Source organism: Gymnoscopelus braueri, assembly GCF_963280865.1.
Source record: "Gymnoscopelus braueri genome assembly, chromosome: 19".
Taxonomy (NCBI): Eukaryota; Metazoa; Chordata; class Actinopteri; order Myctophiformes; family Myctophidae; genus Gymnoscopelus; species Gymnoscopelus braueri.
In genome coordinates this window covers 8,532,582-8,547,639 of record NC_137621.1, presented here as the reverse complement: position 1 = coordinate 8,547,639, position 15,058 = coordinate 8,532,582, and the positions used below count along the sequence as shown (strand labels likewise).

At 42.5% G+C, this 15,058-nt stretch overlaps 1 protein-coding gene across 1 annotated transcript in view; it reads left to right on the top strand.

The window, feature by feature from the left end:
* The window catches only part of LOC308074635 (striatin-3-like), a gene marked incomplete at both ends in the record, with an annotated part of 38,520 nt that extends 23,874 nt beyond the window's left edge, over positions 1-14,646 (top strand). Inside the window, 12 exons of the mRNA XM_080414142.1 lie at positions 1,976-2,125; positions 3,351-3,480; positions 3,795-3,933; positions 5,023-5,165; positions 5,277-5,455; positions 5,997-6,044; positions 6,194-6,315; positions 7,227-7,394; positions 8,203-8,343; positions 9,425-9,523; positions 10,910-10,996; positions 14,486-14,646. Coding sequence (XP_080270268.1) covers positions 1,976-2,125; positions 3,351-3,480; positions 3,795-3,933; positions 5,023-5,165; positions 5,277-5,455; positions 5,997-6,044; positions 6,194-6,315; positions 7,227-7,394; positions 8,203-8,343; positions 9,425-9,523; positions 10,910-10,996; positions 14,486-14,646 — 1,567 coding nt within the window. The remainder of the gene's footprint in view (positions 1-1,975; positions 2,126-3,350; positions 3,481-3,794; positions 3,934-5,022; positions 5,166-5,276; positions 5,456-5,996; positions 6,045-6,193; positions 6,316-7,226; positions 7,395-8,202; positions 8,344-9,424; positions 9,524-10,909; positions 10,997-14,485) is intronic.
* Between the last annotated feature and the right edge of the window lie 412 nt (positions 14,647-15,058).

The following is a 15,058-nucleotide window of genomic DNA, read 5'->3' as shown; positions in this document are numbered from 1 at the left end:
CATTTTTCAAAAATAGCAGATCTTCAAGCTCATAGAGTGCCGCGCTAGGAGCTTGTAGATCTGCTATTCTTGAATAGCCAACGAAATCTAAAAATGACACACATGTGTTCCCGGATTGAATGGGTTAAAGCTGGAGTCCAAAACCTTGTGTGTTTGAAACATTACTATACTGTACGTTGTTATACCACTCATGAAACATTACTATACTGTACGTTGTTATACCACTCATGAAACATTACTATACTGTACGTTGTTATACCACTCATGAAACATTACTATACTGTACGTTGTTATACCACTCATGAAACATTACTATACTGTACGTTGTTATACCACTCATGCTGGAACACGTCTGGGTCATTTGTTGCTATATATATTTATTTATCATCCTCTGTAGCAGATATATACAAACAAACTAAAAGAAACATTTGAGAGCTTAAACCTTTGGCTATCACTGAAAACTACTGTTCATTTGCCCTTATGTTCATTAAAGATACATTGAAAATCTAAATTATAATCAAAGGAAATAAAACCAAATCATTGTGAATTCCATAAATGTCTCTCTATTTCTTTTTTAATTGATTTTGTATTTATTTTGTAATGAACATTAGAGCAAATGAAAGTAATTTTCAGTAAAAGCCAAAGATGTTTTACATTTCATGTTTCCATCTGCTGCAGAGGCTGAGAAATATATATATTTTTAGTGAAAGTTGACAATTATGTAAAGTTTTTCAGAAACTCATATGATTTAGAAAGTGTTATTAGAATGGGCTTCAGGTCTAAATTGTTTAACACAATATAACTGGTTCATGTGCAGTGTGGTCTCCCTACTCTTCCACTGACACGTTTAGATCCTATGGTCTGGTAGGACACCTACTGGTTGACAAGAGGTACTGCATGTTATACTGAGAGTCCAAAGAGAGTCTCAGTCACAGCTCAACAGTAGACATTTTGGCACTAATGCAGGGGATGTGGGTTTGAATCTCTAGCAGAACACATCTTACAGATTTCAGCTTTAAGCTCTATTTTATACTTCATCATAAGATGGTGTCTTCTTGTCAAATGTTGGAACATTTTTGCCTATAATGACATGCCCAAAATGGGCACGCCAGGGTTAAAGTTCTCTCTCTCTCTCTCTCTCTCTCTGTCTCTGTCTCTGTCTCTCTGTCCCTGTCCGTCTCTATGTAACCTCGCATCACCAGTATTTCCACCTCGGAGGAAAGCCTGGTATTCGTTATTAAATGGCCTGTGTGATCCGGTCTAGGCAACGCCTAAAAAAAGAAAATAAATTGCTTCTGGCTTCCGGTTTTTGCTGCTTCCGGTTTTGCGGAGCCGCTTTGTTTTGGTTCCCCAATTTAAATGCTGAATGGATTACAAAGGTAGACTAGTCTACATAGTCTCCGGAAATTACACTCACATTTATATTTATTTAGTATTTTGTCCTAAAATGACAATGCCCTTGATCGCGGCCGGAGTTATTTGGGGGTGAGGCATATAGGGTTGCTTCTGCTCCCGACCGGATCACACACCCGAAAAAGGTATTGATCCCAGGCTAGTCTCTATGTCTCTCTCTCTGCAGGTATCTTCAGGAGGTAGGCTACACAGACACAATCCTAGACGTTAACGTCTCTCTCTCTCACTCTGTCCCTGTCTGTCTCTATGTCTCTCTCTCTGCAGGTATCTTCAGGAGGTAGGCTACACAGACACTATCCTAGACGTTAATGTCTCTCTCTCTCACTCTGTCCCTGTCTGTCTCTATGTCTCTCTCTCTGCAGGTATCTTCAGGAGATAGGCTACACAGACACTATCCTAGACGTTAATGTCTCTCTCTCTCTCACTTTGTCCCTGTCTGTCTCTATGTCTCTCTCTCTGCAGGTATCTTCAGGAGGTAGGCTACACAGACACTATCCTAGACGTTAATGTCTCTCTCTCTCTCACTCTGTCCCTGTCTGTCTCTATGTCTCTCTCTCTGCAGGTATCTTCAGGAGGTAGGCTACACAGACACTATCCTAGACGTTCGTTGTCAGAGAGTTCGTTCTCTGTTGGGTTTGTCGTCCTCTCAGCACAACGGCGCCCTGCTCATCAACGGAAACGACGCCAAGAGGAAAGAGCAGGAGCTGAAGAGGTACACGCACACACACACACACACACTCACACACACACACACACACACACACACACACACACACACACACACACACACACACACACACACACACACACACTGCGCCCCCTACAGATCTGGTCAATGGAATTTTTCTATTGACCAGATTTTTCCATCCGGTGAAATATTTTCTTTTCTGTCCAAAAAGTGTATTTTAGACGTGAGGTGGGGGGCTCAAAGTGTTCCCACTAAGTAGAGTAGGCTTTCAACTTTTTATTATTTTTACTAAAGACTGCTGTGGTGCAAAGGCTCGAAAGCGCCATAGCGTTAAGGAGAACTCCTTCTCGCTATGGACCAGAGCTAAATGAGATGTAAAGCCCAAAACATATATTAATTTGTTCATACTGTGCGACTCGTTCACTCGCGGCCACTTTATTCACTTCTTTTTTGGCGCAACACCTCTGCATGATAGAGTAGATAGATATTATTTAGTTAACTATAAAAACAGGAAGATTGCATCTGTGATAAAGTGGAAAGAAGCTCATCGCTAACGTAACGAGGTGTAATGATCAGTTGGTTGGTGCATGTATCTGCAAACACGCATGTGACGTTACCTATAAATATGGCCGATACATTTATTCTTTGGCCGATAAAATATAATCCTGTCGGCCATGGTGGCTGGCTCCAAAATTGTCTAGTGGAAACCCTGAGTGGTTAATGTGAAAAAAATGAAAAATATAGTCCCTATCGCACAAAGATTTGGCGGTCTCCCCTGCAGTATCTCTGAGGACCTGTTGATGACCCCTGCTTTTAACAGTTTGATAACGGATCATGTACCATTTATACATTACTAGACCATACCCGTGGGGGGATATGCGCACATGATTTGGCAACCCGGGAGCCAGCGAACACAAAAACGCTAATAAACAGCTGACATTTCGGGAAAGTGAAAAACGGGCTTCGCTGTTCTGTGCGCATGGTAATGGTGAATGGCTGTGTGCAAATTCAGATCAATTGCTCCAGCCACTGAGGACAACCGGCAGAACAGATTTTTTCACACCACTCCAGAGCTTTGATTAATTACAGGAGGATATCCCGGCCGTGATTACTGTAATATCTGTGAATATGTATTTATACACTGTGTGTGTGTGTGTGTGTGTGTGTGTGTGTGTGTGTGTGTGTCTGTGTCTGTGTGTCTGTGTGTGTGTGTGTGTGTGTGTGTGTGTCTGTGTGTGTGTGTGTGTAGGAGTCCTGACGTGTTGGAGACGTTTAACTTCCTAGAGAACGCCGACGACAGCGATGAAGACGAGGATGATGAGGGAGACATTATCGATGACATCACAGATAAACACAGACCAAAAAAACACAAAACAAAGGTACACACACACAGACACACACACACACACACACACACACACACACACACACACACACACACACACACACACTATGAATAGTCATGTGATGGGAAATTATTCGTATTGTTTATTCATTTTGCAGCCGGTGTGTAAAGACCTTAAGTATAAAAAAAGCATTAGGTATAATGTGTATATAATATCGTTGTTCTCCATTTGAATCCTGAAATATAACAGTTTTGGACATATGAGGTTGCCATCCTACAGAGACAATACGAAATGTGTAATACTGTGTGTGTGTGTGTGTGTGTGTGTGTGTGTGTGCGTGTGTGTAGATGTGTAATGAGGGTCTGGCTACGGAGCAGGGTGATGATGAGGAGGAGGAGGAGGAAGTGATGAAGGAGTTTGATTTTCTGGAGGGGGAGGGGGAGGGGGCTGGAGAGGCCCGCAGCTCTGGAGACGGAACGGAATGGGGTGAGACACACTACACTACACACACACACACACACACACACACACACACACACAGGGGTACGGAATCGGTAGGTTCCCTGTTTAATCCCCGGCTTCAAAGGGGTTCGTGTCAAAGTGTCCTTGAGCAAGACACTGGACCCAGGGCTCAAAATGTAACATTTCTGTATGTACGTGATTTCCTTTATTGATAAAAATGACAGTATACCAGTACGGTTTACAAGTGACATATTAACCCATTAAATCCGGGAACGCATCTGTGTCATTTTAGATTTTTAACAACAGCCTATAACCATTATTTTACACTTTGGCTATTAAAAAAAAGCAGATATACAAGCTCATAGCTCATATATTTGGGTTACTATGTTACTATGTCAGTGGTTCTCAAACTTTTCCATGTCAAGGACCCCAAAATGTATATGTATTTGGCCAAGGACCCCCATCTCATCATCTTGTTCCAGGGACCCCCCAGAAGCAAAGATTTGAGTTACAAATGTTCGCTTGAAAAAATATATATTCAAAGATTTGCACACATTTTTACGATTTCTCAAAAATAGCAGATCTACAAGCTCATAGTGCGGCACTCAGTGCCACGCTATGAGCTTGTAGATCTGCTATTTTTGAATAGCCAAAGTGTAAAATAATGCTTTTTAGCTCAAATCAAAAAATGACACAGATGCGTTCCAGGTCTTAATGGGATAACATTTACAAACAGTATTGACACTAGAAATCTATTCGCATCCCTATTCTAGGGCTTACATTTTGGCCGAAATTAGCCGATCTACAAGCTCACAACGCGTCACAACGCCGACACTTTTTCATGTCAAGGACCCCCAACATTATACCGTATGTATTAAGGCCGCCCTTGACATGAAAAAGTTTGAGAACCACTGTTTGACGGAAGCGTTTGAAACTTGTGGGAGGCGACAGTCTGGCTCGAGAGACTAAAACCAGTGGTTTAGTGGAGAGTATATACATTGTTAGCCAACTGTTATACAGTCACTCAACTATCACAGTGACATCTCTGCTCTGTCATCTCAATGAGAACTCTCTCTCTCTCTCTCTCTCTCTCTCTCTCTCTCTCTCTCTCAGTGGAGCCGTTGTCCTTCCCAACAGGAAGTGGGAAGTCTTTCATGTTGGGGGCGGGGCCAGACGATGTCCTAGAGAGTGTCCTTGGATTGGGTGAACTCGCTGACCTCACCGTTACCAACGACGAAACGGACTACAGTTATGACGTAAGACACGCACACACACACACACACACACACACACACACACACACACACACACACACTCGCAAACAGTTCACTTACACACACAACGTGTGACATCCTGCTCCTCTACAGCTGTTGTCCAATAAGGAGTCTTCGTTCCGTAAGACGTGGAGTCCTCAGTTCGTCCTGCGGAGTCACTTTGACGGAGTCCGGTGTCTGGCCTTCCATCCTGTAGAACCCTGCTTGATCACCGTCTCTGAAGACCACACGGTTAAGCTGTGGAACCTCACCAAAACGCTACCTACTAAAAAGTACGTAGGTACTAATGCTGTTACTACCACTATTTATTACTACTACTACTACTACGACATCTATTCAGACAGTAGACTATACAATAGACACTACATTCATTCACATAGGGGCGTCTGGGTGACGCAGGGATAGAGTTTCTGCCCTCCTCTGTGGAAACTGGGATTCGATTCCTCTGCAGTTGCTTCCGCTTCCAGCGAACAGAATTGAAGCAGCAGGGGAGGGTGATCTCTGTCACTGCACCTGTCCTGCGGGGAACAGAACAGGGAGGGATGGTGTGTTCCTCCACATGCGTTACACAGTCCTAGTGAGACTGGAGGCTGGAGACTGTGTTACCCGGGGACACGTGTGGCTGTCTGTGCCTTCCCCAACACCAACACTAGGGGTCAGCAGTGACAGGGACTTCACTATACACATGAGGAGAGTTGGCATAACGACTAAATTGGAGAGAAAATGTTAACATTTAATTGTGGTCTGATGATTATAAGGATGATGACATTTATGCTAATGATGATATTCATGAAGGTGTCTGTGCTTTTATAGAAGTGCCTCATTCGATGTGGAACCCATCTATACGTTCAGAGCTCACAGGTATGCATCAACACACTCATAGTTTTTATTAGGCTATTTCTTCTACACACACACACACACACACACACACACACACACAGTGCGACAATACACATGCAAAATCCTCCTATTATTGTGAGGGCTAAATTGTAACCTTTGTGTTTTGCTAGCGGAGCGGTGTTGTCGTTAGCGGTTAGCTCCAGTGGAGCTCAGTGTTTCACTGGAGGAGTGGACTCTACCATCTGCTGCTGGAACGTACCAAGTTCTACTGTTGACCCATACCAGAACTACGGTAGGGTGTACACACGCACACACACACACACACACACACACACACACACACACACACACACACACACACACACACACACACACACACACCACACGCATGCACCTTAGTGGATCCAAGTACTCCCATATCAGCAGAAGATTGAACCCATTGGTTGGACTATTATTCTCTGGGGACGTATATTGGATCAAGCCTTTCCCAACATTCCAGACTACAAAATAAGTAATACAAGAGTAAAGATATAAAAGTATGCTGCCTGCCTGATATCAGTCAGAATAGAGAGACAGAAATACATGCTGGTATCGGATTGATATCGGTATCGAAAAAAACCCAACTAGGATCGGATCTGTATCAGACGAAAATCAAGGCTGCAGTTTCGGTATTGGAAGTGAAAAAGCTGAATCGGGACAGCCCTACACACGACACACACACACACACACACACACACACACACACACACACACACACACACACACACACACACACACACACACACACACACACACACACACACACACACACACACGACATACACTCTCTCTCTCTCCAATTTACGATTTAGGCATTTAGCAGATGCTCTTATCCAGAGCGACTTACAATAAGCAAGATAAACACATACATCAGATGCAGAGAGACAGTCAGTGTAGTGCCTCAGTAAACTAGCATCACAGGTAAGCCAGGAACCTAGCATCAGTCTGAACATTATACTATCAAACTAATAATCTATACATTGAAGCTATTGGATACCGGGTAAACAATGAAGCTAGCATCTCTCTCAGTACAAACAGTGAAATGTTAAAGGGACTGTACTAACATAACAATACAAAGTAACAACTTTGAAATATATGACAAAACATATGGCAAATGTAACCATTAAGTTATAAACTCCTCCCCTTTCTCTGTGGTCCAATCAGACCCCACGGTGCTGGCGGGCTCTTGGGCGGGCCACACAGATGCTGTGTGGGGATTGGCTTACAGCGGCATTAAGAACCGCCTCCTGTCGTGTTCTGCGGACGGAACGGTCAAGCTGTGGAACCCGGAGGAGAAGGACCCATGTATCAACACCTTCTCTGCTAACACAGGTTGGAACTTTGATTGATTGATTGATTGATTGAATATCTGATTGATTCTTTTTTTAAATGACAGAAAAAACAAAGCATTGTGGTCCAATAAACATTCAGCAGTCAAACAACTGCAACAAACAACACAACATATCAAATATATATCAAATGTATATCAAAACATACAGTTAGAAACAATTCATGATCACATTTAATATGTTGGTCATCACTAAGAACTGAAATACAGAATTTCATACTTCAAAATAAAAATAAAGGTTTTGTTGATATGGTTGAACATTTTTAAAAGTGTAAATATACTGTATGTTTATGTGCATTGCATTTATATGTATAGGGTTTATCTGACCCCATATGTGTTGAATCTGATATAATCGCATCGTATGCTGTATTTTTGATGACAAAGAAGTTCGTGAACAGCCAAAAAAAGTAAAAAGAAACAGTTCATGATAAATCTGCACAACATCTGTTGAACATCTGTAGAACGTGACACTTAACACTAGAGCAGTGGTTCTCAAACCTTTTCATGTCAAGGACCCCCGAATTAACACTTTAAGTGTTGAAACTGTTCCTCGTTTTGCTGCGGACCCCCTGGTCCCAGAACCAATGTCCTTAACCATTGATTACCAATGTATTGAACCGATATTTTGTCAAAAAGTGCAGTTTTCGAATCAATTTGAAAAATGTAGATTTGATAGTCGATCTATAAGATCACAAAACTTCAGGCTTGTAGATCTATTTTTAAAATGTTTTGAATATTAAAAAAATGGCTCTGTGTGTGTGTGTGCGTGTGTGTGTGTGTGTGCGTTTGTAGAACACGGCATCCCGACATCAGTAGATTTCATCGGCTGTGACCCCGCCCACATGGTGACGTCATTCAGCAGTGGAGATATCGTGACCTTTGACCTGGAGACCTCTCAGCCAACCCTGGTCCTCCACGGACAAGGAGACACAAGTACGAACACACACACACACACACACACACACACACACACACACACACACACACACACACACACACACACACACACACACTTTAGTGTTACTAAACTTTGAGGACACATCCTGAATCTTTTCCTAATTGTAAGTCTAACTTTAAAAATCATATTGAACTATTGGGGGCGTTGTCCACATAGAACGCCTTTTGAGCTGGCAGCGCCAGTCTGCCATGTATTTCTATATTAAAGACTAGTCTGGGAGGCATTGCGTCGGAGCTTGGACAGCAGGGGCGCGGCCACTGCGTTGTGATTCAAATCAACAGCCAATGAAGAAAAGGGGGCGGGATCCACATGCAGTGGGTGCTACATCTAAATAGGATCGACGGGAAGCAATTTCCCCTTGAGAAATTGCGGCCGCCATTGTTGTGTACTACTGTTTGCCTCTCGTCGGACTTTTTAGACGAGTCAGACCGGTAAGAGGCGTGTCCGCTCAGATTCTGAGCGTAAGCTACATCCCGCCCACAAATACCAGGGCTCTGGCCCAGAAGTTCCTCGCCAGAGCAGGCGAAAACTTCTGGGAACTCAGATTAATTAAAGACAGTCTTCCATGTATTTCTATGGTAAAGACAGTCTGCCATGCATTTCTATGGTAAAGACAGTCTGCCATGTATCTCTATATTAAAGACAGTCTGCCATGCATTTCTATGGTAAAGACAGTCTGCCATGCATTTCTATGGTATAGACAGTGTTCCATGTATATCTTTACCATTTATTATGGTAAAGATATTATGTCAGGTATAAACCATGTTGTGTGTGTCATGTTGTGTCAGGTATAAACCATGTTGTGTGTGTCATGTTGTGTCAGGTATAAACCATGTTGTGTGTGTCATGTTGTCAGGTATAAACCATGTTGTGTGTGTCATGTTGTGTCAGGTATAAACCATGTTGTGTGTGTCATGTTGTGTCAGGTATAAACCATGTTGGTTGTGTCAGGTATAAACCATGTTGTTTGTGTCATGTTGTGTCAGGTATAAACCATGTTGTGTGTGTCATGTTGTGTCAGGTATCAACCATGTTGTGTGTGTCCTGTTGTGTCAGGTATCAACCACATCAACAGGGTAGTGAGTCACCCTACACTACCCATCACCATCACAGCTCACGAGGACAGACACATCAAGTTCTTTGATAACAAATCAGGTGAGACTTTGACTGCATTAATCACATACTATCTTGTTTCCACACAGCTGTGTGTGACAAAGGGTCAATTGACCCTTTTGTCAGCCTTCTGATTGGCCCCTGACCGACCAAAAAGTAGGCTCTATCCTCCTTGTTCTGCCCTCGTTCGGCCTCCTTCTGGTTGTTTATGCTGAGTTTGCTTAAAGGGCAGGACCACTTTGGTAGAGGTTTGGGTTGTGTAGTTACCTTGTCATGATGAAACTCCAAACGTGGACAAGAAATCTAAAATAATTGCTCCATTGGTTAGAAATTGATCATTCAAAATATGCTCCTCATTGACTTACATTATACGCTGAAACAGCCCTCAAAGTCACTCTTTTAGCAAGTTAAACGAACACAAACAAAGTTCATTCAGTCAATATAGAACATCACCAAACCCAGTAATGTTTGTGTTTTTAATAAAAATGTTAACTTCCTGTTGATTTTGCTATTTTTATTAAGAAGAAAACCCGGACTGGATCCACAGATCCGGATTTTCAAATAGTAAGATCAGCAGGAAGTTAACACTTTTATTAAAAAAACTAACAATACTGGGTTTGGTGATGTTCTATATTGTCTGAATCAGCTTTGTTTGTGTTCGCACCCGAGATGTTCCTCTTTACTGAGGCCACGTTTAACACATCACCCGCCAAGGTATTAAACATTGTTTGTTATCCCCTTGCCAGCGTAATTACCTTCATCCGATGAATTTTGAAACGCCGTGGAGGCGACATTGTATTCCAAAAAAAACAAAAAAGGCGGAGGGAAGGGGTAAGAGGAGGGATCTGTGTATTCAGACGGACCACAACTTTCCAACCGCGATCCGCCATTTTGGGGCTGGGGCTCGCTGAAAACAGTGGTTTTCAATGTTTTTCTGAAAATCCCATAGTCAGGGCGGGCGGAAGTGGCGTTTTTTGGAATGATCTCACAGCCACATACTTCTTCTCTCATTGACGATGGATCATCACAGAGCTGTGTTACGGTGCCTAAAACAGCGTGCCTAATTTTTTTTATAGAACGACTTTATGCGATTTGGCGGACAAGTGCGCTATTTAATAGAACGACTTTATGCGCGATTGGCAGAAAATGAGTTAAAATAAGAATTGAATACATTTCAACTGAAAAAACACGTGGTAATGGATGGAAAGAGACGATTTCTGTCCAACCAAGCAACAGCAACTAATAATGGCTGCGACGGAGGGGCGAGACCACGGGCGGGTGTTGACAAAGGGTCAATTGGCGTAACAGAAAGAAAGAAAGAAAGAAAGGAACGGAAAGAAATGCGAACATTTACGAAAATTAATGTGGATAATAAGTGTGTGTGTGTGTGTGTGTGTGTGTGTGTGTGTGTGTGTGTGTTTTGTGCAGGGAAAGTGATCCATGCCATGGTGGCGCACTTGGACGCAGTGACCAGTCTGGCTGTGGACCCAAACGGCATCTATCTGATGTCAGGCAGTAAGTGACCAATCAGCACTGAGATCTATTCATTAATATTCATTAATCCGGGAACGCATCTGTGTCATTTTAGATTATTTAGCTATAACCATTATTTTGTACTTTGGGCTATTCAAAAATAGCAGATATACAAGATCATAGCGCGGCACTATGAGCTTGTAGATCTGCTATTTTTTGAAAAATCTATAAAATTTGTGCAAATCTATGAATATATATATATTTTAAAGCGAACATCTTTAACTCAAATCTTTGGGAGGTCCCTGGAACAACATATTTTGAGATGAGGGTGTGCGACCAAATACATATAATGTTGGGGGTCCTTGACATAAAAAGGTTTGAGCTCCACTGATATTATAGCAACTAGGGCTGGGCTCGATTAATAAAATGAATCTAATTAATTAGAGGCTTTGTAATTAATTAATCGCAATTAATCGCATTTTAATCGCATATCAATATTTGACCTGAGAACAGTGAAAAGCAATTTTTTCAAATGGATTTTGGCATACGTCTTTAAGTACATGTACTCAAGAAGTTTGAGGTATTTGCACTTGACTCTCGAGTATTTCCAATTTCTAATACTTTTACTTCTACTCCAGTAACTCCATATCTCAGAGGCAAATATTGTACTTTTTACTCCACTTTTGAAAACTTGTTACTTTGTAGATTTCGATTATTATTATAAAACATACCATGTAACCATGTGAAAATAGCAGATCTACAAGCGCAAGGCATTGTGAGCTTGTAGATCTGCTATTTTCCACCACTGGAGGCTGGTAGAGTGTGTTGTTGTTACTGATGTTTTATAGTAGTTTAATTAATTATTAATAAAAATCACGCGCATGTGACCCGCACCGCATCGTGGACCGTAAAGTCCCGCCCTAATAGCAACATAAGGTTTTCAGAAAACTGTTTTCTAGATGCGTTCCCGGATTGAATGGGTTAAAGCAGTGGTTCTCAATGTGGGGTCCTTGAGGGGGTTCCAGGGGGTCCCCAGCTAAATGATTGATAGTTAAGGAACCAACTGGACCCTTACAGGTCCATTTGGTTACCCCACCCCCCCTTGTTTACAAATGATCTTTGTTAATAATAAGTTGGATTCAGGTTAAAGGTGCAATCTGTATCTTTTGTCCCTCCTGAGATCTCAGTGGTGACATTTGTACCACAGAGCTAATAAGAATAAACCTTCTTAAATCAGGGGAGATGTTGAATTTGGCCTTCCAGGCAGTACCACTTGTCAGCCAGTAGGTGTCCTACCAGACCACAGGATCTCAATAGAACAGCAGAGAGCAGTAGTGTACTGTGTTTGAGTGTGCATTTACTTTACTAGAGTATTTCCAATGTTCAATACTTTTACTTCTACTCCACTACATATCGGAGGCAAATATTGTACGTTTTACTCCACTACAATTATTTGATTACTTTGCAGATTTTGATTATCATTACAAAACATATATTATAACCACTTCGGCCCTATGCATACTTAGGCTATTTGGAAATAGCCAAAGCGACGCGTTGTGAGCTTCTGGATCTGCTATTTTCAAAGCATTTTCATACATCTGGAAACTTCTGAAATGGGATATTTTGCAAAATGAGTACTTTTACTTTCACCATCCTGACTAAAAGCAACCTGGGGACCACCACTATTGTTTCGGTGGGTCCATCATAGACCCACCCCACACAATAGTGGTGGGGGGTTTATGCACCATTCCATGGGTTAAGATTCAGTTTTTTTTCTTACTTGTTACTCACTAATCACACTATCACAGTCATGAGCTGGACACAAAAGATGTTTTCAAAGCATTTTTATTATCAGTAAAGAGCAGGGATATCATTTGGCAAGCACAACATTGTTGTTGGATATACTGACACATTTGAATGCATCAACTATTTACAAAAGTGTCTTCTCCCTGGACCAAGCAGGACAGCCCAAGTCCTCTCTCAAAATAACTCTCTTTCAGTCAATCACACAATTGTGTGATGTGAGACAAATGTGCAACACTGAAGACACATTTCACTGCAGGCTTGACAAGTTTCTCTTTTTTTACTTTTTTATATTTCTTTTTTTCTATCCACAAGTGTCCTAGGGCGTTGTGGGCATAGACATATAAAGGTAGACGCCTCCTTCGGCTCTGAAGCGTTCGTATCTCGGGCGCGCTTCCTTTGGCCAGTAGCTGTGATTGGCCAGTAGTCAACGCGATGTGATTGGTCAGTAGTGAAACAGCCCTGCTGAAGAGCCTTGTATTGAGATACCAGTCGCTCCAATGAACTGCAGAGGCCAATGAGGTATCTAGGTTTCTATATCTATGGTTGTGGGCATCACTTCCTGTCAATTTGATCCAATCAAATCCAATCAAATCGACAGGAAGTGATGCCCACAACCCCTAGGAAACTTGTGGATATATATATTTTTTATAAATGAGTACAAGGTACAACTTGCTTCCTGACTTCTTATTCTCTGATTCTCATAAAAATGCAGCATTTTCATTCAAGGCTATTCCAATCACTGAAGCAAAAGGTGAAATAATTGAACATCAATAACTTTTATAAGTTACACTTACAGTTAGTGTGATTTCTGGGCATGGTGAGTTGCACACAGTCTGTCTACAGTCTCATGTCATTCTCTGGCTCCAGCCTAGCCCTGTACTTACTCTTCAGATAAGTCAGTGTGGAAAACCCACTCTCACAGAGGTATGTTGTTGCAAAAGGTAACATTCAACAGACACTTCATTGCTTTTGCTGTAAGCTCTGGGAATTCTGCCTTTCAACTCATCCAGAACTTTGCAAGGGGCTGTGTTTCATACGTGTTCCTCCTAACAGAGTCTGTGTACATGTCAATGAGCTGATCCTCTTCTGTGGGAGTTAAGCTTGAACCCTCTGCTGCTGCATCACTGAATGGGAGCAGGATCCACTTGCTGTCACAGCGCCACTGGTCAGACTCGGCAAAGTACTTTTCAAATTGAGACACAAGCCTCCTCAAATGGCCACTGATAATGTCTTTAATGTCAGTACTGTCAGTATAATCCTCAAGTGATGGAAACATAGCCAGGTTTTGTGTCCGGGTAGCTCAGTCGGTAGAGCTCTCGCCTACAGACCACAAGGTCATGGGTTCGATTTCGGGCACCGCCAACTCAGCGTATGAGTAGCACGGCTTGGTAGCACGGCTCGGCTTGGAGCTGATGGTAGATGTGGAGCTCAACCTCAGCAATCCATCTCCCAGGGGTCTAGCGCATTGTACCGGGGAAAGACTCCCGTGTGTTATGGGCTGTTACCGACAATAAGCCACTCCCGAGCTACTTATATTACCACTCTCCACTCGCTGTATCCACCTTTTCATCTTTTTAATAAATCCCTCAAATTTTTCGTACAGCTGTAAAACGTTTGAATCTTCCTTGCATGGAGCTGTTCAGCTTGTTGAGCTCAGCAAAAATATCTGTGAGATAAGTGTAAATAAGAGGTTGTAACGTCTTTGTTCTGTGTCGCCCCCCTCAGGCCACGACTGCTCGGTGCGCCTGTGGAACCTGGACAGCAAGACGTGCGTTCAGGAAATAACGGCGCACAGGAAGAAGAGCGAGGAGGCCATCTACGACGTGACCTTTCACCCCTCCAAAGCCTATATCGCCTCCGACGCCCTCGCCAGGGTGTACGTGTAAAAGAGCGCTGGTTTCTCAACGTCCGGTCCGGGGGACCACCAGGGGGTCCTTAATGGACTCTTTAACACGGGGTCTGTAACTCTGGGAGCGTACAAAAGGAATGGGTTTCTACGCTCCCAGAGTTAGATTAACACTGAGGATTTCTTACAGTGTAGATTGGAGGTCCCAGAGATAAAAAAAGTGTGGCGTGGGGGTCTAATGCAGTGGTTCTCAACCTGTGGCTCGGGACCCCCGGGGTGGGTGGTCGCCAGATGACGGTAAAGTGACAATGTTAGGACGTTTAAGACCTTTTTAACACCTCGAAAAGAAAAGAAAAAGTAAAGAAAAAGACCATTACTGCATCAAAAGTAATCAACAAACTATACTATAGAAACTGGTCAAACATTGGGCCAAATTGTCAAATAATACAAGA